The sequence below is a fragment of the Narcine bancroftii genome, chromosome 1, assembly GCF_036971445.1.
Source record: "Narcine bancroftii isolate sNarBan1 chromosome 1, sNarBan1.hap1, whole genome shotgun sequence".
NCBI lineage: Eukaryota > Metazoa > Chordata > Chondrichthyes > Torpediniformes > Narcinidae > Narcine > Narcine bancroftii.
In genome coordinates, this window is record NC_091469.1 from 490,285,023 (window position 1) to 490,310,682 (window position 25,660).

At 44.0% G+C, this 25,660-nt stretch overlaps 1 protein-coding gene across 4 annotated transcripts in view; it reads left to right on the top strand.

Moving 5' to 3' along the window:
- hsf1 (heat shock transcription factor 1) overlaps positions 1-25,660 on the top strand; it is a 155,933-nt gene that overhangs the window by 90,305 nt on the left and 39,968 nt on the right. For all 4 annotated transcript variants that reach the window (XM_069915120.1, XM_069915121.1, XM_069915119.1 and 1 more), the window contains exons 6-7: positions 291-352; positions 21,494-21,590. In XM_069915120.1, the coding sequence (XP_069771221.1) occupies positions 291-352; positions 21,494-21,590 (159 nt within the window). The remainder of the gene's footprint in view (positions 1-290; positions 353-21,493; positions 21,591-25,660) is intronic.

Genomic DNA, 25,660 nt, shown 5'->3' on the forward strand with positions numbered 1-25,660 from the left:
TTCTTTTCTTCTTGGTTGGGGGGGGGGGGGGGCTGGGAATAGGTGGCTGTAAATTGGTCCAACGTCATTTTCCATTGAATCCTTTAAAATGACCATGTGCATAGATCTACAATTGAAGGAGAATGTAAGATTGGAGCCAAGGGAGGAGATGGGTCTGTGTCAGGAACAGGATTCATTTGAGCCTGGGACTGAGCAGGGATCTGTTTGAAGGCACTGAATGGCTGTGATTTGGAATGATGCTTATTTTTGCAGAGAATTTTAAATATTTTTCTTTTTTTTTCCTTTTACAGCTAATCCAGTTTCTAATTTCACTTGTGCAGTCCAACAGAGTCATCGGTATGAAGAGGAAAATGTAAGTCTGAGCATGTCTATTGTTCATTGTTGATCAACAGCTTAAGGGTGAAAGGAATTGACACATTAACTTGCTTGCCATGATTGAATGTTAGAAAAGGGCTTCCCTGATATAGATGCAAGTCTATGCTGCACATGGGTTGACAAAGCTGTTGAGACAGAGCAAGCTTTCTTCTATTACCTCAGTGCACTTGACAAAAAATTTAAACACAATAGCAATGTAGTTGCAAAGAGAAATAGCCATTCTGTGTTTATTAACCCTTATGATACTGGTCATTTTTAACCTTTCATAATATATATTCCTGACTGGGTCCATGGGTAAACTACAATACAAACACTTGGTTATAAAACCAGCCCCGGTAAATGGGAGCATGGAGTACGTGTGCTTGTTGATAGTCTCTGAAAGCTGGGACATGGAAACAAGAAAATCTACAGATGCTGGGGTCTGGTTCAATACACAAAAGTGCTGGAAAAACTCAGCAGAATCCATAGGAAGTAAAAGGCAGTTGACTTTTCAGATCTGAGCCCTTCAGAACAGAAGGATAACTAGAATCAAGGTGAGGGCCACTAAAGGGTAAAGGAGGCAACGTGTCTGGAGGCGGAGGAGGTTGGGGAGGTCCTAAATGAATACTTTCCTTCAGAATTCACGAGAGAAAAGGACCTTGATCAGAGTGAGGTCGAAGTAGAACAGGCCAGACGTGATATACCCCAGGCTGTTGTTGGAAGTGAGAGAAGAGATAGCTGGGGCTTTAGCTATGATCTTTGAATCTTCTTTGGCTACAGGGGAGGTGCCAGAGGAATGGAGAATGGCAAATGTGGTCCCCTTGTTTAAAAAAAGGTAATAAGGTGAGTCTTACATCTGGGGTTTGGGAATTATTGAAGTGGATTATAAAGGATAGGATCTGTGAGCATTTGGAGAAGTCCATTGTACTCCAGGATAGTCAGCAGGGCTTTGTGAAGGGAAGGTCCTGTCTCATGAGCCTCATTGAGTTCTTTGAGGAGGTAACTAAAGAAATTGATGAAGCTAGGGTGGGAGAGGTAGTGTGCATTTGACAAGGTTTCCCATGGGAGGCTCGTACAGCAAGTCATGAGGCATAGGATCCTTGGAATGTTGGCTGTGTGGGTATAGAATTGACTTGCTTGTAGTCTCCAGGGATCTTTTCTGGTGCTTCTGCTTTGTGTGATTTTTATAAATGTCCTTGGATGAAGAAGCAGAGGGATCGGTCAGTAAGTTTGCAGATGATTCCAAGGTTGGAGGTGTTGTGGATGGAGCTGAAGACTGGCATTGATTACAACAGGATGATGCAGAGTTGGCCGGAAAAGTGATAAAATTCAATCCGGATAAGTGTTAAATGCTGCATTTTGGTAGGTCAAACTCGAAGGAAGAGTACATGGTTAATGGTAGGATACTTAACAGTACAGAAGATCAGAGGGACCTTGAGATCCAAATCCATGGATCTCTTAAGGTTCCTATGCAGGTTGATAGGACAGTTGAGAAGGCTACGGTATGCTGTGAAATTGAGTTTGGGTGTCGTGAGGTAATACTGCAGCTCTTCCAATCTCTAGTGAGACCACACTTAGCTTATTGTGTTCAGTTCTCTTCGCTCCTTACAGGATGGATGTGGAAGCTATGGTGAGGAGATTTACCAGGATGTTGCCTGGATTGGAAAATCAGGCTTATGAAGTAAGGTTAACACAGCCAGGGCTTTTCTCTTTAGATCGAATAAGGATGAGAGGTGACTTAATAGAGGTCTACAAGATTATGAGAGACATAGAAGATAGCATCTTTTTCCCAGGGTGGTAGTAGAAAACTCCAGTGGATATCTGTACAAAGTGAAGGGAGGAAAGTTTAGGGGAGGCATCAGGGGCAATATTTTTTTTTACACACAGGTGTGGGTGCCTGGAATGCCTTGCCAACGGTGGTAGTGGAGGCTGGAACAATAGGGGCATTTAAGAGATTCTTAGACAGGCACATTAATGAAAGAAAAAGAGAGGGTTATGAGGTATGAAGGATTTAGTGTGTGTTTTGTTGGTGTATATGAGTCGGTACAATATCATGGACTGAAGGCCTTGCACTGTGATATGTTCTAATCTTTTGTCAGAAAGAAAAAAATTTTTTTTCCACTTAGTTCTCCCATCATTGATGCTTATCCTTCCATTTGAAAGTTTTCTATTTTCCTGGTCAAATCCCTTTATAATTAGGCAACTTCTATTAAATCTTGAATGTTGAAAGGCGTAGACAGAGTAGATGTCGAAAGGTTGTTTCCCATGTTGGGAGAGTCTAAGACAAGAAGACACTACTTCAAGATTAAAGAGCGCCTGCTTCGAACAGAGATGCCGAGGAATTTCTTTAGCCCGAAGGTGGTGAATCTGTGGAGTTTGTTGCCACAGGCGGTTGTGGAGGCCAGGTCAATGGGTGTATTTCAGGTAGAGACTGATAGGTTCTTGTCATGAGGAGAGGGCCGGGCAGTGGGGCTGAGTGGGAAAATGGATCAGCTCAGGATTAAATAGTGGGACAGACGATGATCTGTATAGCTTATTTCTGCTCCTATATCTTATGGTCTTAAATTACTGCCTTCATAAACATTCCAGATTCTATAATCGTGTGGGATCAACATGCTGACCGCCAAAATTGTCTCTAGACTCTGACCTGCAGTGATAAATATTCTACCACTTGTGTATTTAAGTTCACACCTTTGTTTTTGCAAGTTGACTGCTTTATTGGCAGCTTGCCTGAAGTGAGCACCCATTGAGTTTGTATCTCAGAGCATTGTATTTCTCTGTTTCTGTGACGTGCATTGTTCTGCTGTGATGGGAAGAACAGACAGCTTTTTTCAGTCAGACTGCACATGGAAGCGGCTGCCTTATCTCGCACACCTCTCTAGCTGTCTGACTGTCAGTGGGTCTTCCTGTTGAATGTTCACTGTCTTTTTTTTAACCCCCAGTTAAAGGTTGAGAATGAGAGGGGAAAGATTTAAAAGGGACCTAAAGAACACCTTTGTTACTCGAGGGTAGTAGCAATTTGGAATGAGCTGCAGGGGCGGGTACAAAATGGGACATTTAAAAGACAGTATTTGGATAGGATTGGTTTGGAGCAACTGGGACAGATGACCTTGTCACCATGGACAAATAGGGCATTCTAAGATTGAAACTAGCCCTGAAGGAAATGGAGAAAAACTAGATTTATGAGATGAGAGTTTATTGTCGTAAACCCAAGTGCAGTGTATAGTTGAGTTGCACCAAAATCCTTGCTTACTGTAGCCACCTAGGTATGTATGATTCCACTACAAAAGTAGAAAGTAAATTACCACATTATACCTCAAGGCAGAAGATGTGGTGATAAATATTAAAGAATATATTGTAGCGAAGTATTCTATACTGAGCTACCATAGACGTCAGTGTACACATTGTGAAATTGCTGTATATGTTGTTGAATTGATGTATACGCTGGCAAGCAAGTCGATTTAGACGCTGTGGAGTCTAGTGTAAGACTGACACCTCCAGGCTTGCATGCTGGGCTTGTATACTTCACTGCTTCTGTCACATGGGCAGGAAGTGACATCATCAGTCCAGCTAAAAACCTACGTTGAATGCAGGTCAATTTCCCACGTTTACCACAGCACATCTGCCATTTTGGGAGTCAGTTCGCTTGCTGGTAAGTGGGTTGCCACATGACCTTCCCCCCCACCCCCCACCCCCCCACCCCACCCCCAGAACTGGCAAAAGTCTTGTCTTTTTTTTTGGGCAGCTTTCCTCTCTGCCAAGACAACTGAAGCACAACTGGTCCTTCCAGATCCAGATGGGCAAGTTTGAGGTCATCAATTGCAAAAGCTTCCTCTTTACCTCCAATGTCCAAATGTACATCAAACCATTGCGTCTCAGTACCTTGAAGGAACTCTCATATGGACGCTGGAATGGTGTGCTCCTTTAAGTACGAAAACTTACTTGAAGTCCTGCAAGTTCTGAGGTATATAGGACCTGGCCTGACCGTGTTGAGATGGCGGTATGGGCACTAAAGAACTGAGCTTCTTGCAGAGCTTGCTTTGGACTGCTGTGGGAATCTTTTCCTGTCCTCATAAGTCTGATACAAATTCTCCTGGAACCATTTGGTGCATGCCATAGTCCAGCTCTACTGATGAGGTACCTTTATCTTCCTTGGGTGTTTTTCGTATCCCCAAGAGTACCCACGGCAATTCGTCAACCCAGTTAGGTCCCTGCAGACATGTCATAAGAGCCAATTTCAAATGCCTGTGGGCATTTCCGTGGGATTGTGGGTGGTACACAGTTATGTGATGCAACTTGGTTCTAAGTAAGGTGGCCCTTGCTGACCACAGACTTGACGTGAATTTGGCACCCCTGTCAGACATGGTGTGTGCTGGCAGACTGAAACATGCTATCCAGGAAGAAATTATGGCCCTGACGTAGGTGTCGGTAGTTATGTCTGCCTCTGGCCATCGCGTGGCCTGATCCACTATAGTGAGAAGAAAACGGGAACCACGTGACACTGGCAGGGGACCTACAATGTGGTCAAACCTCCAATATGTCGACACAAAAGATTGTAGTAGGGCTTTTGTGTGTGACTGGACTTTGGATGTCTGGCAACGAATGCATGTCTTCACCCAATTGCTGACCTGTTTTTGAAGCTCATGCCACACAAGTCTGTTGGCTACCACCTGAACAGCTGTTCAGGTGGTACCACGTCAAATACCTGTTGCCTCCAGACCACTGGAACAATTGGGCGAGGACGACCTGTAGATACATCACACAGGAGCTTGAGCTTACCTGGGTCTACTGGAATTTCTTCCAGCTGCAGGTTCGAATCTACTATTCCATAACGCAGTATTTCTTCATCTGCCTATTGTGCTTTCGCAAACTCAACGTAGTCCACCCCTTGGGCTAAGGTCTGCATGGATTGTATGGCCGGGCGAGATAGCGTATCTGCCACTACATTGGCCTTTCCTGAGATGTGTTTGATGACCGTCGTGAACTCAGAATTATAAAGATAAATGTCTCTGTTGACGAGGCAACCATGGACCTTAGTGAAGGCAAATTGTAAGCGGCTTGTAGTCGGTAAAAGCCATGAAATACTTGCCTTCTAGAAAATACCTGAAATGTCTGATAGCTAGGTACAGTACCAACAAATCTCTATCAAAAGCACTGTACTTGAGTTCTGGTGGTCATAGGTGCTTCCTAAAGAAAGCCAATGGTTTCCAATTCCCATCAAGCACCCCTCTGTGAAATATAAAGTGTTCACAATCACTACTCTGGAGAAAAAGTCTTGGAGAACAGGTTCAGCTTTATTTCGAGTCTGCAGAGTCGGGTGCCTCTGGTCTGGAGACACACCGGAGGTTCAGAATCATCACTCTTTTGTACAGTCCTAGACTCAACATCACCCCACCTTCATTTACCTTCTTCCAATCAGAATCTTAGTACATTATCCAAGTATCACTCAGTTCCTCCTTCTTCATACATCGCCTGTTATGTTAATTAGTTCATTCCCTCCTTAGGAGCGTCTAAGTTAATATTCATGTCTCTATTAAGCAAGCGCAGTACTTGCTATAAACTACCTTGGGTCACTGTACCAGCCTGAACCAGATCCTTGCATCCTTAGTGCTTCTGATAAGAAGGGGCCCACTAGCCAGTACTGTCTACTCTCAAGCTTTTATCTACATACTTTGCATTTCATTACTTTTCACAGTTTAATCATTTTCATCCATATTTCACAATTCTCCCTTTTTTTTCTTTACCATGTATTTCTGATTAAACTGCATCAAACCCTGCTGCTATCTGATTGTATGCCTAAAATTCATTAGGTACTCCCCTTGATACCCCAATTGAATCAATATAAATTTGGTTATTGAAGGAACTCCTTCTTACTTTTCTTTATCCCTATTACCTTCTTCCGTTCAAATGCCAAGGTGAAGGGAATGGCCAATTGAATGATTGGACAGGTGCCCTTCCAGTTGGGAGGAAGAATCGGTCTAAGAATCCTGCCTCCGTAAAACCACCATAGATCCGATCAAGGTACATTCAAGGCTGAGTGGTTCCCTCCCCTCTCCTCTGTCATGTCTTGTGCTCTTCTGCATAGTTGTAGCTTTCCTTGGTCCTTTGTGAACTGTCTTCCTTGTCTTGAAATGCAGGCTGTGTGATTCCCTGACACAACCCAGAATGCCAGCGGAATTCAGACATCCTTCTTCTTCAGAGGAGGGAACATCAAGGACAGATTTGCAGGACTGTTTACCCCAGGCCTCTCTATCCAGATTCAAAGCCACCATGCACCTCATTTCTTGTTTGTTTTTACCTCACCCCAACAGAGGTAGAACCGTCCAGAAGCAAATGTATAGCAATTGCTCTTGTTTAAACTCTTCACCGTATATTTTACCCATTCTACCCAGGCATTGGTATCCCCATATCCTGTCTCACTCTTAATCATCTGTCTAAGGTCCTCTAACTCTACCATCTGTACTATTTTCGGATTAGTCTTTGATCCTTCTACGATTATTGAACTACAAGCATCGAACCGTATCACCTGCGGTTTAGAACTCTCAGGAATGGTAATGGTGAACTTTACTGGCCCTGAGGGCTTGACAATGGATTCCAATCCTCTCCTTACTGGGGTATGAACCCCGTCAGCCCAACCCTGGTTCCCATTTACCAACTCTATTCAGCATATCCATCACCATCTCATGTTTCTTTCTACTGAAGGAGGAGGGTTGTACATAGATATTTAACTTATGTTTCACAAACTATTCAAAGTCGTGTTCTAATGACCATCAATGACTTTTCAACTGGATCTTGAGCGGGTTTTAGGTGGGATGTATGTGCAAAGTTGACGGCTCAACAGGGGTCCTCACCGGTCCTTTCACTCTGGTGTGATGTGTCCATCTTTTTCTGCCATTCTTATCACTGTCTCAGTGGTCAGGAGGGTTAGAAATGACCCTTCCCAACTTGGATGAAGCTTGGCGTCCTTCCATGTCTGTTATGAACGGCAATTTCGAGCAAGGTGTCTGGGCCAACAGACCCTTTTTCCTAAGATCAAATAAAGAAGAAGCGAGCGCCAAGACATAGTTCCTTAGAAATTTGTCAGTGACTTCAACAGTTGGCAATTCCCCTTCTCTTCCCAAAATTGGCAGTCCGAAGAGCATCTCATAAGGGGACAATCCGACATTCCTTCGAGATGCTGTTTGGATTCACAGTAATGCTATAGGCAGGCATTTAGTCCAGGGTAACTTTGTTTCTAGCACCAATTTGGACAATGTCTGATTCATTCGTTCTACCCATCCTGAGGAAGGGGGACGCCATGGGGTATGAAAACCCATGTTATTTCTAACTGCATTGTTTCTTGAAGTTTCCTAGAGGTGAAGTATAAGTTTCTAGTCTTTTGTGCATATGAATCTATCCACAGTCGACAATAACCTATCAGTCCCGTCTTTGTTTTCGGGAGAACCAATTCCAATATCCCCTTAATCCTTTCGGAACTCATTTTCCTTTTACTCTTACTTATTAAGTATCCCAAATATTTTACCCTCTTTTCTAACCCCAGTTGTAACCCAGGAGGTTACTTCCAATATCCAGAATGTATAATAATTGCCACATCACTTCCTCAAGATCCATTCCGATCATAATGAGCTCCAAAATAGGTACAGAAAACTCTTCCCCTTTTACCCCTGATACCTTTAATTGTGGACTAGTGAATCTAACTCCCTCCGGTATAATGTTTAACGATGATCTAGTGGCCTCTGTGTCCACCAGAAAAACAGCATCCTTTTTGTTGGGTCCCACTTGGAAGAAACCCCTGATCCCACTAATCCTCCCCAAAAGTCATCAGAGGGAGAGCATCCCTTTTCCTCTTTAATTCGGGACATTCCTCTTTGAAATGTCCCACTTTCCCACAGTAGTAACACCCTGCCTGCCGGGGTTACCCAAAACTCAAGTACATCAACATAATAACAACCGGAACATTTCCAACACTCAATTTCTCTATCGGAGGCGTCCCTCTGATGGAGTCTAATCTCCTAAATGGAAGGTATAAGGCTCGATGAGGAAGACTCATGTTGAACTAAATCTTTGGGGGTCCCAATCCTGATAACCCTTTAGATACTTTATCTGCTGCCTCATTAAGTTAAGAAATCACATCTTTATCATGGGTATGTGCTCAACTTTAAACTGCAAACAAATTGGTATCTTGCGTGGCCCCTTTAAGGGTATTCCTACCTAGCTGTCTTCGTTCTCTGCTCTGTAGTATTCTGTACAAACTGGCTGTGTTATCTCTTCTTCTGGGCTTCCTGCCAATTTGCCTGGCTGGTATCTTATGTTTTCCTGCTGAGTTCTCTCTGTCCTCACTGAGAACAGCTGAATTTTTAAACTGTGCAAATGCAAACAAACGTGTTTTAACAAAAGCTTCTAGAATTTAACACAGACAAACTTTCTTTAAATCTTCACTTTGTTACAGTGATTTATCATGGCTCTGGGATCGAGCATTAACAGGATCCGAATATACTTTGGGTATTGCTGGCTAGGGGTCTAGATATAGGCAGATGATATGCTAGTGGTGGTCCTTAGGGGGTCCCCGAGGAGTACTCAGGGTCACTCGTCTCTCCCTCCTCCATCAGCCTTAGGACTTCCATTTGACTATGTAGTCTTTGTTTATCCTCCTGTGCAGGAGGCTTCTCCTGCCTACCCTTTGCTTTTTTTCCTTTCCTGATTTTTCCTGTCCTGCTCCTTTCTATGTGCACATTCTTTCTGGAGGACATCCATAGGTTTACTGGCCCCCCCTTCAGTCAGTTTTAGAGTGTTTGGCAACCTGCAAGCCTTTCTCTTTTCTTTCTTCTGCTAACAGGCGCCACTTTCCAATGAGCTCTTTAATGAATTCATCATCGCAAGTACCCCCCCAGCGGCCAGCCTTCTCTAATTCCTTTTGTTATTAGATCTCTTAAATCCCGCATATTCCTCCTTCCCTCCTCCTGCTGCTTGTCCCGGTCTGGAAATTTAGCCTCTGCGGCAGCTCCCTGGTGGTCTCCGGGGTGGTGCGGAGGCGGGGTGGGGTGGGTGCTCTCTCTCCCAAATTCTCATTCCTGCCTGACGGACCATTTGTCTTTCTTCTGCAGTGAATAAAGTTCCTAATATCGATTGCATTTCACCCCAGGTATAAATGTTAGGTCCCAAGAATTGATCTTCTAAGAGACTTTTCATCTCCTTTTTAAAGTTACTCGCTTCTGTATTGGTAAGAGGAACACTGACGAATCCCAACGCCCTTCTCCTATCGGAACCTCCCTCAAAGGGAACATTTGCCAATCGGCTTGATCTTTCTGTTCCTTTCTCTCCAACAGAAAGGATTTTGTATCATCCTGTAGTATTTCCCTTCTCTTTTTCTCGGGTTTTTCTGGCCCGTCCATGCCCCTCTCTTGCCTCCTCAGGCTCAGGGGCACTGGCCTCTACCCTTCCAACTGGCTCCCTCACCAATCGATGATTCCCAGGAGGGATATCACCAGCTTACTGGTGATCCTCCCCTCCCCTCTGATTATCATAAGGCGGGGGCAGGTGCTTCAAAGGATCCCAGGGAGGTATGTCTTCCTCCTCATTTCTCACAGTGACCTTAAACAATTCGGCAACACGCTGCATAATCTGACTCCTCCGGGTCTGGAGGGCTTCTTTCATTTACAAATAAATTAATTTCTGACATATCCAATCTTCATCTGACCCCAGTTTGGGCTACCAAACCGAAGACCCCAGGATCAGTGTCTGAGGCCATTTGTAATAACAAAACTTTACCATAGTTTCCTTAGTCTTTCCCTGGGTCCTTCCCTGACCCCAGTTTCCTAACATCCGCCCCAATGGACTATCGGGCTGGATGCCAATCCCGGGACCTCCTCTCTGGAGTCCCTTCTTCTCTCGGATATTCTTATTACCCATATCAGATCACTCACTCCTGACAGAATCCCGGTCGCTCGAGTAGTACCTAATAGTCAATTTTTCTTACCTGGGTCTCGTGCACGAGAGTTGCCCCTACCGAACCACTCCTTCTACCGGAGTCCCTTCATTCTGTTCCACTCCCTCTATCGGACCTTTCCTAGGTCCTGTTCTCCAGAGTCTCCTGTCCGGATATCACTCGCTCAAACCGCTGACAGCAAACAAGAAAATCGGAGACCACTGAAATCAGTGGGGTGCACCTTCTCGTTCTTTGATAGCCAGTCGCCAAGCGGTGGGTGTTGAAGATCCTGGACAAGCCCCCAAGCTTGTGAAATATAAAGTGTTCACAATCACTACATTGGAGACAAAGTCTTGGAGAACAGGTTCAGCTTTATTTCGAGCCTGCAGAGTCGGGTGCCTCTGGTCTGGAGATACACCGGAGGTTCAGAATCATCACTCTTTTGTACAGTCCTGCGCTCACATCACCCCACCTTCATCTACCTTCTTCTAATCAGTATCCCAATACATTCTCCTTCTCCCTTCCATCAATCCACGTATCACTCAGTCCCTCGCTCATCATACATCGCATGTTATGTTAATTAGTTCATTCCCTCCTTAGGGGCATCTAAGTTAATATTCGTGTCTCTATTAAGCAAGTGGAGTACTAGCTATGGAATACCCTAGGTCATGGTGCCAGCCTGAACCAGATCCTTGCATCCTTGAGGCTCCTGAGAAGAAGGGGCCCACTAGCCAGTACTGTCTACTCTCAAGCTTTTATCTACACACTTTGCATTCCATTACTTTTCACAGAATGGTGTGAGTTTAATCATTTTCATCCATATTTTACACCTCTTACTGCCGTACTGGATGCATCCACTGTCAGTACTGTGGAGACATCCATTCTTGGGAGAACCAGCAATGTAGCATTAGCCAGTGCATCCTTGGCATTCTCAAATGCTACTGACAATTCTTCGTCCCAAGTGACAGCCCTTGCCTTGCCTGACACCAGGGTAAAGAGGGGGCGCATGATGCGACCCGACGATGGTAGAAACTGGCGATAAAAGTTCATTATTCCAACAAACTCCTGGAGGCCTTTAACTGTGCTGGGTTTAGTGAATGCCCGGATCACCTCGACCTTTGCCAGTAGTGGCTTTGCTCCATGTTTGTCAATTCTATGGCCCAGAAAGTCAATGGTCACTAACCCAAATTGACACTTGGCCAGGTTGATGGTCAGCCCAAACTCATTCAAATGAGTTAAAAGCTTGCGCAGGTGGGACAGATGTTCCTGACGACTCCGGCTAGTGATAAGTATGTCGTCTAGGTATATGAAGGTAAAGTCGAGATTGTGTCCCACTCTGTCCATTAAACGTTGGAAAGTCTGTGCTACATTCTTGTGCTCTAAAGGCATCCTTCTGAATTCAAAAAGCCCAAAGGGTGTAATAATAGCTGTTTTTGAAACATCATCCGGATGGACTGGGATCTGATGATACCCCCAACCAGGTCCATCTTGGAAAAGATGTGGGCTCCCTGCATGGAAGTCCTGTAAATGCGGTACCAGGTAGCAATCCAGTGTGGTAACCTCGTTCAACCTGCGGTAATTACCACAGGATCTCCATCCGCCTACAATCTTGGGTACCATGTGGAGTGGGGAGGCCCAGGAGCTATTGGACTGTTGTTGAATACTCATTCCTCCATCTTTTCAAACTCCTCTTTGGCCAGATAAAGTTTATCTAGAGGGAGCCTGAAAGCTCAGGCATGCAGCGGTAGCCCTTCAGTTGGTATGTGGTGTTGCACTCCATGTTTCGGCATCGCCTAGAATTGCAGCGTAATTATTATGTGGAATTCTGCCAACAACCTGACGAATTCATTCTCTGAAAGAGTCACGTAGCCTAAATGCAGGGCTGGCAGCTTGGCCTCGCGAAAGGCAAAAGTCTGGAAAATATTGGTATGAACGAGCCTTCGTCCCTCTTGATCAACCAGCAGGCCATGTGCTCTGAGAAAATCAGCTCTCAGTAGCGGTTGTGCGACCGTGGCTAATATGAACGTCCATGGGAATTTAGTATCACTGAACCGTATCCTATACGTGCCAAATGTCTGGCTAGTACTGAAGTTTGTGGCTTTTAATGATGTCCTGGCTTTTCTGTTATGTATGCCACATCCCAAAGGGGGAAGCATGCTGATCTCAGCCCCTGTATCCACCAAGAAATGCCATCCAGAATGTCTATTCCAGACCTATAAAAGGCTGTCTCAATGGCTAGCTGCCGCAGCCATTAACGATGGCTGGCCCCGGCATTTCCCTGAAGCGCACAGAGAGGTTGGCAGCAGCAAGCTTCTGCGCCCCATCATTGATAGTAGAAACACCAATGGGTGCTGGCTGACTGGCTGTCTGACAATGGATTTGATCGACCCTGCTGCTGGTCTAATGTTGCATGGTCCTGCTGCTGTGAGCGGGATCTGGTGACCTGTCCTTCAGATGTCACGCTTTCTTGCTTAGCCAACCATAGAATGTCAGCACGGGCTGACACTGAAATCCTCATTGACCAGCAGCATGTGGATATCTTCTGGTGACAGCTCCAAGAAAGACTATGCCCTTCCGCGAGTGCCAGCATTTCATTCATGAGCATGGAAGGGGTCTTGAATCCCAAGCCGTCCAAGTGAAGTAAACTTCCCAGCATATACATCAACTCGACAAAGTGTACAGCGATTCCACAATGTGTACACCAACAACTATAATAACTCAGTATAGAATACTTTGCTACGTTGGTGACCCTGCTCGGTCACGTCATAAGAGGCCAAAGGTATGGATGAGCGGACTCTTGAGCGTCATCTACTTGCCCACCTCCGGAGACTGCGGCAGAAATCGGAAACTCGGCAGGCCGTCTCTTGAATCAGGGCACTTACTACGTAGTAGTTCTGCATGGAATCAGATGTTACCTGCCTCAACTGGAATTGGCTTCTACTTGGTCAAACCATACACATGGTTGTGAAGTCCATATCGTCGGCAGTTTCAGAGCCACGGCATCCATGAAAGAAAAATTTTCCAATGTTGGGGTCCAAATATCGTATGGGACCATTGGGATCACCAACGTAGCAAAGTATTCTATACTGAGCTATTATAGATGTCAGTGTACACATTGTGGAATCGCTGTACACATTGTTGAGTTGACGTATAGGCTGGGAAGTCGATGTACACGCTGTGGAGTCTAGTGCAAGACTGACACTCCAGGCTTGCATGCTGGGCTTGTGTACTTCACTGCTTCTGTCACATGGGCAGGAAGTGATGTCATAGGCCCAGAAAAAAAAACCTGTGTTGGATGCAGTTCAATTTCCCGCGTTTCCCAATGGGATGCATCCCAGGGTACTGAAGGAAATGGTGGGAGTTATAGTTGATGCGTTGGTAGTCATTTACCATACTTCTCTGGATTCCAGGCAGGTCCCAGCAGATTGGAAGACAGAAATGTCGCGCCACTTTTTAAAAAGGGATGTAGGCAGATGATGGGTAACTATCGACCTTTTGGCTTAACCTCTGTAGTCGGGAAAATGCTTGACGCTGTCATTAAGGATGAAATAATGAGACATTTAGAATGAAGGGTTCCATCAGGCAGGTGCAGCATGGATTCAGAATGGGCAGGTCTTGTTTGACAAACTTGCTGGAGTTCTTTGAGGATATAATGGGTGTGGTAGATAGAGGGGAACAGGTTGATGTTGAATATTTGGATTTCCAGAAGGCATTTGATAAGGTGCCACACAAGATACTTATCCTGTATCTTAAGATACAGATGAATGGAGTCGGGGGAAGTATATTGGCAGGGATTGAGGATTGGTTCACTGACAGAAGGCAGAAAGTCAGGTTAAATGGGTGTTTTTCTGATTGGCAGACAGTGGGAAGTGGGGTGCCGCAGGGGTCGGCTGGGCCCGCAACCGTTCACCATTTATATTGAGGATTTGGAAAAGGGGACAGAGTGTCGTGAGGCCAAGTTTGCGATTGATACTAAATTGAGTGGAAAAGCAAATTGTATAGAGGATGTGGAGAGGCTGCAGAAGGATCTAGTTAAGTTAGGTAAGTGAGCAAAATTCTGGCAGTTGGAGTACAATGTTAGTAAATGCGAGGTCATCCCCTTTGGCAAGAAAAATAGAAGAGCAGATTATTATTTAAATGGTGAAAAACTGCAGACTTGAGAGAGCTTGTGCATGAATCGCAAAACGTTGGGTTGTAGGTTCAACAAGTTATTAAGATGCCAAATGGAATGTTGGCCTTCATCACTGGAGGAATTGGATTCGAGAGCAGGGAGGTCATTCTGCAACTGTACAAGGTCCCGATGAGGCCGCACCTGGAGTACTGTGTGCAGTTCTGGCCTCCATACTTGAGGAAGGATAGACTGGCCTTGGAGGCCGTCCAGAGGAGGTTCACCAGGTTGATCCTGGAGATGAGGGGGTTGACCTACGAGGAGAGACTAAATTGCATGGGATTATACTCACTCGAATTCAGAAAAATGAGAGATCTTATAGAAACATAAAATTATGAAAGGAATAGATAAGATATAGGCAGGAAAATTGTTTTCACTGGTAGATGAGACCAGAACTAGCGGACACAGCCTCAAGATTCAGGGAGTCGATTTAAGATGGAGACAAGGAAAAACTTTTTCCCAGAGTAGTGAATCTGTGGAATTCTCTGCCCATGGAAGCAGTTGAGTTGAGACTGCTTCATTAAAGATATTTAAGGTTCAGTTAGATAAATTTTTACATTAGAAAAAAGAAATTCAGGGATATGGGGAAAAGGTAGGTGGGTAGAGTTAAGTCAATGATCAGATCAGCCATGATCTCATTGAACGATGGAGCAGGCTTTACGTGCTGGATGGCCAACTCCTGCTCCTATTTCTTATGTGCTTGCGGCCAAGCACAGCCTATGGACCCCAGGACGCTGACTAACAAGGTAAGTACACATATTTTGGCTTTTGTATCCCTGTTATACTTTGTCAAATACAACATAAACCATGTAAATTTAATATTTTTTTTCTTTTTTTTTTAAACATACTTTCGATCGTACGTATGAATGGATGCAAGTCGCATAGGTCGCAAGTCAGGGAGTACGTGTATTCCCAGATCCCTCTGTTCTACCACACTCTGCCCTACCATTCACAGTGTACATCCTTTCTTGGTTTGTCCTTCCAAACCTCACACTTGTCTGCATTAAATTTCCATCGGCCATTTTTCAGCCCATTTTTCCAGCTGGTCCAGATCCCTCTGCAAACTTTGGAAACCTTCTCCACTGTCCATAACGTCTCCAATCTTAGTGTCATCTGCAAACTTCTTGATCCAATTGACCACATTATCATAACATAACATAACAATTACAGCACGGAAGCAGGCCATTAGGCCCTTCTAGTCCGCACCGAACCAAACACCCCTTTCTAGTCCCATCTCCCTGCACAATGCCCATAACCCTCCATCTTCTTCTCATCCATATACCTGTCCAACCTTTTCTTAAATAATACAATTGACTCCGCCGCCACTATTTCTCCCGGAAGATCATTCCACACAGCTACCACTCTCTGAGTAAAGAAGTTCCCCCTCATGTTACCTCTAAACCTCTGCCCCTTAATTCTTAACTCATGTCCTCTTGTTTTAAACTTTCCTCCTCTTAACGGAAATAGTCTATCCACATCCACTCTGTCTATCCCTTTCATAATCTTAAATACTTCTATCAAATCCCCTCTCAACCTTCTACGCTCCAAAGAATAAAGACCCAATCTGTCCAATCTCTCCCCATACTCCAGATGCTTAAACCCAGGCAACATTCTGGTAAACCTTCTCTGCACTCTCTCCACTCTGTTTATATCCTTCCTATAATTAGGCGACCAGAACTGCACACAGAACTCCAAATGAGGCCGCACCAACGTCTTATACAATCTCAACATCACCTCCCAACTCCTATATTCCATGCAATGATTGATAAAGGCCAGCATACTAAAAGCCTTCTTCACCACCCTATTCACGTGAGTTTCTACCTTCAGGGAACGATGTACCGTTACTCCTAAATCTTTCTGCTCTTCTGTATTCCTCAATGCTCTCCCATTTACCACATATGTCCTATTCTGATTCTTCTTACCAAAATGAAGCACCTCACACTTATCAGCATTAAATTCCATCTGCCATTTTTCAGCCCACTTTTCTAAGCAGCCCAAATCCCTCTGCAATCCTTGAAAACCTTCTTCATTATCCACTATTCCACCTATCTTAGTATCGTCTGCATATTTACTAATCCAATTCACCACCCCATCATCTAGATCATTAATGTATATAACGAACAACAATGGGCCCAATACAGATCCTTGAGGCATACCACTGGTCACCGGCCTCCAACCTGACAGACAATTATCCACTACCACTCTCTGGCCTCTCCCTTTCAGCCAATGTTCAATCCATTTGACTATCTTAAAATTTATACCTAAAGACTGCACCTTCCTAACTAACCTTCCATGTGGTACCTTATCGAAGGCCTTACTGAAGTCCATATAGACAACATCCACTGCGCTACCCTCATCCACATTCCTAGTCACCTCTTCAAAAAATTCAATCAGATTGGTCAAACATGACCTTCCTCCCACAAATCCATGTTGAGTGCTCCTGATCAGACCCTGTCTATCCAGATGTTTATAATGATCATCCAGATCATTGATATAGAAGATGAATAACAATGGTCCCAGCACCAATGCCTGAGCACACCTCCAGCCTCCAGCCTGAGAAGCAATCATCCACCACTGCTCTCTGGCTTCTCCTGTCCAGCCATTGTCGAATCCAGTTCACTACTTCACCATCAATACTTAGTATCTGAACTTTCCTGACCAAATTCCCATGTGAGGCTTTACTAAAGTCCTTGTAGACAACAGCCTTTCCTTTGTCAACTTTCTTGGTAATCGCCTTGAAAAACTGAATAAGATTGGTTAAAGGTGACACAAAGTCACATTGACTATCCCAATCAGTTTCTGGCTATCTAAATAATTCTATCTCAGATCTCTTAGAACATCTTCCAATAATTTACCTACTACTGACTTCAAGCTCACCTGCCTATAATTTTCAGGGTAACTTCTGGATCCTTTTTTTAAAAAAGCAGAACAACGAGAGCTACCTGCAATCCTCCGGCATCCTCCCGTGGCTGAGGAAGTTTTAAATATTTCTGTCAGAGCCCCTGCAATTTCTACACTAGCCTCCTTCAAGGTCCAAGGAAATATCTTGTCAAGCCCTGGGGATTTATCTGCCCTTATTTGCTTTAAGACAGCAAGCACTTCCTCCTCTTTAATCTGTATAGGTTCTATGACCATTTTGCTTGTTTGCCTGACTTCCCATGTCTCTGTCCCTGATCCTGATTGAATACTGATGAAAAAAATAACCATTTAAGATCTCCCCCATCTCTTTTGGCTCCATACAAAGCCGACCACTCTGATCTTCAAAGGGGCAAGTTTTGTTCCTTACTGTCTTTCTGCTCCTAATATATCTGTTGAAACCCTGAGGATTTTCCTTCACATTATCTGCCAAAGCAACTTGGTGTCTCTTTTTAATGCCTTCGTGATTTCTTTCTTGAAGTGGTTCTTGCATTTTTATACCCCTCAAGTACCTCATTTGCTCCATGTTGCCTATACCTACTCTACACCTTTCTCTTCTTCCGAACCAGAATCCTAATATCCCTTGAAAACCAAGATTCCCTATTGTTACAAGCCCATAGGACCCCAAACCCAGCAGCGATAGATATTCACCAGGACAAATGGTTACTTAAACAAAAGTTGCTTTTAATCATCCTTAAACATGAAAACAGAATCACACTTTAACTTATCACTATTAACTTACTTAACCTAACTTAATCCCCTTCTAATTCTCAGCGCACGTGTATAATGTGTGTGCTAGTTCAGAAAAGTTCTTTGGTTCACAGTCCAATCTCATTTCTCATTCACTGTTGCACAGTTCACTGGTTGCAGGCAATTCTTATACTGTGCACAGAATTTAACATATATAAAGTTCACCAGGCTTTGCTGCTTGAAAAGTAAATGGTTACCGCTCAGGAAGGTTCTTGTCGGTTTTCAGAGAGAGATTTGCTGTTCCAGGACATCAACAACTGATGTACTTCCATCAGTCACTTCAGTGTCTTGCTGACGAAACTTGCCCCTTCATGGTTCTCCAGATGGTAACCTCTTTCTTTCAGGTCACCACAGAGTTCCTTTTTGTTTTACTTATTTCAAGTGAAACATTAGACAACCAGTCGTTTCTTCAAGCATGAAACACAAGGGCTTTGACCAGGCTGTCTTCCAAACTGACTTTCCAGCTTGTCCTGTTGCAGTCCCAGCTACTTCTGCTGGCTGTAACACTGTACAAGTGATTGTGTGTGTGTGTGTGTGTCTCTCTCTCTGAGAGAAAGTCTGTTTGACTCTCTGCTTGCAAAACCACTTGACCCTCTTACAACAGCAAGCTCTCTTCCAGACAGCAGCATCTCCATCAAACCCTTTCATCTGTTGCCTTTTGCAAACAACAATCCATTATTGAAGTCTCTTGAGCACTCTTCAAAAGCCGATCTGTCTCCCATGGAGCAGAGCTCCGGTATTTTAAATAAGATCTGTTTTAAAGTGTTTGTATGTGACCTATTCTAACAAACCTTTCCCAATTTATCTCCCAAAAACACATATATAGCTATAAATAGAGAGAGAGAGAGAGAGAGAGAGAGAGAGAGAGAGAGAGAGAGATATCTATATACTCTGTCACACTATGCCTGCTAACTTTGCCTTTAATCCTGACAGGAACACAAACTCTATACTGTCAAAATTTCACCTTTGAAAGTCCTCCATTTATTCTTGCCTGAAAACAACTGATCCCAATCCACAGATTCTAGATCCTTTCTCATTTCCTTAAACTTAGCCTTTCTCCAATTTAGAATTTCTACCCAAACCCAGATCTGTCCTTCTCCAAAATTAACTTGAAACTAATGGCATTATGATCACTGGACCCAAAATGTACACATACCTCTGTCGCCTGTCCTGTATCATTCCCTAATAGAAAATCCAGTACTGCATTTTCTCTAGCTGGTACAGGTACACAATCCTTTATCCGGACGTCTAAAATCCGGAAAGCTCCAAAAACTGGCATTTTTTTCCCCCTGGTGCTGAGATAGAGAGACGTGACTAGGTTGGGCGGGGGGGAAAGATGGCAGCATGACTCGGGTGGGCGGAGTGGGGGGGGAGAGATGGCAGCGCGACTTGGGTGGGTGAGGGGAGGGGAGAGAGACGGCAGTGCGACTGGAAAGGGGCCGATGCGGCAGAACAATTTGGGTGGGTTTAAATCTGGAGCAACTGGCTTTTGTTCTGAAATCTGGAAAAATCTAAAATTTGGAGCACACTTTCCCCCAAGGTTTCCAGATAAAGGATTGTGTACCTCTATATATTAGAAAACTTTCCTGAAAATAACTCCAAGCAATCCAGCCCTTTTACAGTATGGGTGTCTCAGACAATATGTGGAAAATTAACATCCCCTCCTATCACAACCTTGTGTTTCCTGTAGCTGTCTGCTATCTCTCTACAGAATTGATCCTATTGACTATTGGGCGGTCTATAATACAATCCCATGAGTGTGGTTGTACCTTTCCCCTTCCTCAGCTCCACCCATATAGCCTCAGTAGACGAGCCCTCTGGTCTGTCCTGCATTAGCACAGTTGAGATATTTTCCCTGATGAGCAATGCCACACCTTCCCCTTTCATTCCTCCCCCCCCCCCCCCCTCATTTCTATTACATCAGAAGCAATGGAGCATTGAGCTGCCAGTCCTGCCCTCCGCAACCAAGTTTTACTAATGGAACTGAATATTTATTTATATATCCTTTTGTATTTATTATCCTTTTTTGTTTTGGCATGTTGTGGTAATTTAATTTATTACTATTATTGGTGAATCTTGCAACCTGTTTGGCTGCTCCAAATAAGTATTTTAGTGCAACTTGCATTGCAGTTGTGTTGGTAACAATAAACTCTCCTTTCATCATCTCCATCCCTACCTGTCCATGTGCTCATCCCTTAAATTTTGCGATTATATCTGCTTCTACCACCTCCACTAGCAGGTAAATTGAACTCCAGTTCAGCGGAATGAATGTCAGAACAGGCTTGTGAGTGATTTAACTTTCCCTGTTGAATCGACGTTGCTACTTCATTTTTTAAAATTTTCTACATTCAAAGCCAATGCAGTGAAAATTAATTTCACAATTTAGTTATTTTTTATTTATGTCAGCAAATGCAATAAGTAAAGGTGAGATGTGAGAAGATTGGAGGGTGGCAAATGTTCTACCTCTATTCAAGAAGGGTTGCAGGGAAATTCCTGAGAACTGTTGGCCAATGAGCCTAGTTTTCTGAGGCTGTCAAAAAGGCTTGGGGGGACACATTGATCTTCAGCACTGAGTATATTGAGTTAGAACTTGAGAGATCGTTTTGCAGTGGTAGAAGATGTTGGTGAGGCCCCATTTGGAGTATTGTGTTCAGTTTTAATTATCATGGTGCAGGAAAGATGTTGTTAAACTGGAGAGAATGCAGAGATTTGCGTGCATGTTGCCAGGACTAGTGGGGGTGGGGGGGGCGGGGTTCAGGTCAGGGGGCTTGAGCTACAGGTAGAGGTTGAGCAGGCTAGGGCTTCATTCTTTGGTGTTCAGGAGGATGAGGGGTAATCTCATAGAGATGTACAAAACCGTGAAAGGATTAGATTGGGTGAACACAGAGAGCCTTTTCTCCAGAGTTGGGGAATCAGTAGCCAGAAAACACAGGTTTAAGGTGAAGGGAAAGAGATTTAACAGGAACCTGAGGGACAAAATGTTTACACAAAGGGTGGTAAGTGTATGGAACTGGCTGCTGGAGGGGAGGAATGATTCCAGTATTATTGCATCGTTCTCAGGAAAATTGAATGACACGTAGATGGAACAGGCAATGGGACTGGTATGGGTAGGACATTTTGGTCAACATGGGCAAGTTGGGCAAAGGACCTACTTCCACACTGTATGACTGCCTTTAGTTTGAATTGAACACCAAAATTGATGTTTACCTGCATGTACGTGTCACATTTGAATCTCAATAATGACGTTTATTGTCATAAACATTATACAATGTGTACCAAAAGAACTTTGTCTCGCAGCTGAGCAGGTACTTTGTAAACGAAAACAAGTAGAATGATAGACTCAAATATTCACTTTTGTTGATATTTGTGCTCTCTTCCAGGCCTTTGATGTTAAACGATAGTAGTTCTACGCATTCCATGCCAAAGTACAGTCGCCCATACTCCTTGGAACCCCGGCAGGAATCAGTAGCGCTGACCGTAAGTAATGCATCTTATTAATGCAGAACTTGCATTGTTGTCAGCAGCGAGGTTACTGCAATGATTAGCACCAAGCTCTAGCAGTCTGGGTTCAAATTGGGTGCTGCTTGTAAGTTCTCCCCATCCATGTAGGTTTCCTCCCAAATTCCAAAGATGTTTGGGGTTGAAGGTGAATTGATCATGTAGGAGTATTTGGGCAGTGAGTATTGATCATGTAGGAGTATTTGGGCAGTGAGTATTGATCATGTAGGAGTATTTGGGCAGTGAGTATTGATCATGTAGGAGTATTTGGGCAGTGAGTATTGATCATGTAGGAGTATTTGGGCAGTGAGTATTGATCATGTAGGAGTATTTGGGCAGTGAGTATTGATCATGTAGGAGTATTTGGGCAGTGAGTATTGATCATGTAGGAGTATTTGGGCAGTGAGTATTGATCATGTAGGAGTATTTGGGCAGTGAGTATTGATCATGTAGGAGTATTTGGGCAGTGAGGAGGGATCACGGGCCAGAAGCATCTGTTGCCCTGCTGCATCTCTAAATTAAAAATGAAAGTTTAAGAAGTTGGTGACTGAAATGAACACTGGGACCGTTAGTGATCGTGACTAGATTATATCCAGAGGCTAGAATATTGATCTGCAGACAGTTCAAATCTAGCCATAATGGCTCAATCACATAAAGTGCATAGTTAAAAGATTGTGTCAATAATTGGGCAAGTGGGGCGAAGTTCAGTCAAAGTCCTGAAGGAACGCTTGGCTTGCATGCCATCATCTTCCACGGGATGGCATCTGAGCTGTGAGTTTAACATTGGGCACCCAACAGATCCATCTCTGGCGAATGACAGGCACCATTGCTTTTCTCAATCTCTTCCTGCGATGTTGAAGCTCACTTTAAGTTAGCTTCCTGTTGGCATGTGCAGAATTAATCCACAAAACAAAAAGGTAACTGTTCAATCTGGCACAGGGCACATTCGAACCTACTGCATTGCATGGGTAATGCTTGTGTACATGGGTCTTTTGGGCCATATTTGTACCTGAATCAGAAATAGGAGAATGGGCTTTGTGCTTGCAGCTGCAAATGAAGAAACCTTTCTGTCCCAACCTGACTCAAAGATCCAACCTGTCCCTGCTGTACAACGATGTCCTTGAATAATAAAGGTTCACAAAAACACCCACAATATTGAGGGCTTCAGTTATGTTGAAAAACGCCCTGAAAATCCTGATCCATTTCCACTTCAGTGAAGGCAGATGTAAATAATTAAATTCCCCATCATCTTCTGTGTATTAACTCCTCCTTTGGCTATCTGATCAAGGCCTAAAACCACCATACAATTCATTTGTCATAGTTCTTTCCAAAGTTGAAGGCAATTCAGCCCAGTGAATCTGTAATCCTATCAATTCCATACCCCAACTTATTTTTCTGTATTCATTCATAATCCTTGATTTTCCTTCTGACACTAATAATACCAATTAGGATAGGCTTGGAATGTGGAAGGAAAACCCAGGTAACCACAAGGATCAAGTGCAAACTCTGCACATTACCCACGGTCAGGATTGAAGCCAGTTCATTGCTCCCCTATATTCTAATGCCTGGGGCCCCTTACAGCAGATACATCATAGCATTTGAAATTATGTGGCCAATGTTATCTCCCCTTGATGTAGACTTTTGGAATCGTATTCCGTTAACTCCAGCGTGCAAGTCCTATCAATCGCATGTCTTCCACCAGACTGCAAAGAAGCAGGAGAAGATGTTGAAATCTTTGTGCAAACAATGAGAAGCTGGGATATTCAGCAAGTCAGATGCCCTCCATGCAAAGAAGGGGGGTCATTCAGCATCTGGATAAAATTGACTGACCATTTACTATATCTCTAAGGATGCTACATGACCTGTTAAGTCCCTCCAGCTTCTCGTGGTTTGCTCTGGAACAAAGATTCAAGATTCTTTTCTTGTCATGTGATAAAACAAAAAAAAATGTAATATTATGTGGATGAGGGTAGCGCAGTGGATGTTGTCTATATGGACTTCAGTAAGGCCTTCGATAAGGTACCACATGGAAGGTTAGTTAGGAAGGTGCAGTCTTTAGGTATAAATTTTAAGATAGTCAAATGGATTGAACATTGGCTGAAAGGGAGAGGCCAGAGAGTGGTAGTGGATAATTGTCTGTCAGGTTGGAGGCCGGTGACCAGTGGTGTGCCTCAAGGATCTGTATTGGGCCCATTGTTGTTCGTTATATACATTAATGATCTAGATGATGGGGTGGTGAATTGGATTAGTAAATATGCAGACGATACTAAGATAGGTGGAATAGTGGATAATGAAGAAGGTTTTCAAGGATTGCAGAGGGATTTGGGCTGCTTAGAAAAGTGGGCTGAAAAATGGCAGATGGAATTTAATGCTGATAAGTGTGAGGTGCTTCATTTTGGTAAGAAGAATCAGAATAGGACATATGTGGTAAATGGGAGAGCATTGAGGAATACAGAAGAGCAGAAAGATTTAGGAGTGACGGTACATCGTTCCCTGAAGGTAGAAACTCACGTGAATAGGGTGGTGAAGAAGGCTTTTAGTATGCTGGCCTTTATCAATCATTGCATGGAATATAGGAGTTGGGAGGTGATGTTGAGATTGTATAAGACGTTGGTGCGGCCTAATTTGGAGTTCTGTGTGCAGTTCTGGTCGCCTAATTATAGGAAGGATATAAACAGAGTGGAGAGAGTGCAGAGAAGGTTTACCAGAATGTTGCCTGGGTTTAAGCATCTGGAGTATGGGGAGAGATTGGACAGATTGGGTCTTTATTCTTTGGAGCGTAGAAGGTTGAGGGGGATTTGATAGAAGTATTTAAGATTATGAAAGGGATAGACAGAATGGATGTGGATAGACTATTTCCGTTAAGAGGAGGAAAGATTAAAACAAGAGGACATGAGTTAAGAATTAAGGGGCAGAGGTTTAGAGGTAACATGAGGGGGAACTTCTTTACTCAGAGAGTGGTAGCCATGTGGAATGATCTTCCGGGAGAAATAGTGGCAGCGGAGTCAATTGTATTATTTAAGAAAAGGTTGGACAGGTCTATGGATGAGAAGAAGATGGAGGGTTATGGGCATTGTGCAGGGAGGTGGGACTAGAAAGGGGTGTTTGGTTCGGTGCGGACTAGAAAGGCCTAATGGCCTGTTTCCGTGCTGTAATTGTTATGTTATGTTATGCTATGTTATTACATGAAATTGCCTTCTGCCCGCCATAAGCAAAGAGTCACTATTAGTAGTAAGAAAAAGAAAAGCAAAAGAGAGTCCCTTCAAACTCACGCAGTGTCACTTCCAGCGCTCCTACAGCCGCACACACCCCTGTTCTAACTAGGTCCAAACCTCCGACACGATCATGAAGTCTTCAGTATCCAAGGCCCTTTGGGAGCCCTTCTTGCCTCAGCACCCTCTCGAATCCCAGCTCCGATACCTGGTTCCCGTGAGCGTGTGCAGGTCCTTGACCTCATGGGGCCATCAGCCCACTGCATTTGTAGGTCCTTCAGCTGCTGAGTCTCTTCCTCATCTGCCGATTACCGTCCTGTAGGGCTGCTTCCTATGCTTTTCCTTCTCCCCATTTTTGGTGCCCTGCACCATTTTGCTGCTCCTTGGAGTCTGTATCCCCTTAAGGCCACTGCAAGCACAGGCACCGCCATCTTGAGGACAGTCCCCCCGCAGTTCCAGGATTTAAAATAAAAACACTCTCCGCTCCTTTAACAGGCCAAGTACAACCTGATGAAACAGCATTCTCTGGTTCTCAGTGCAAAAAATATGCAGACATACAACCAGACATCATGCACATACAGACAAATAATACATATGCAGGACAAGTATTAAATTTATAAAATAAATAAATAATGTTTTGTGCAAATGACAGTCTCGGAGGGTTAGTCTGAGCAGTTCCTTTGGTCATTCAGCATTCTCATTGCCTGTGGGAAGAAGCTGTTCCTCAGCCTGGGTGGTGGTTCTGGCTCTGATCCTCCTGGATTGCTTCTCCGACGGGAGCAATGGAAAGATGCTGAGTGCAGAGTGGAAAGAGTCCTCCATGATTTTGCACGGCCT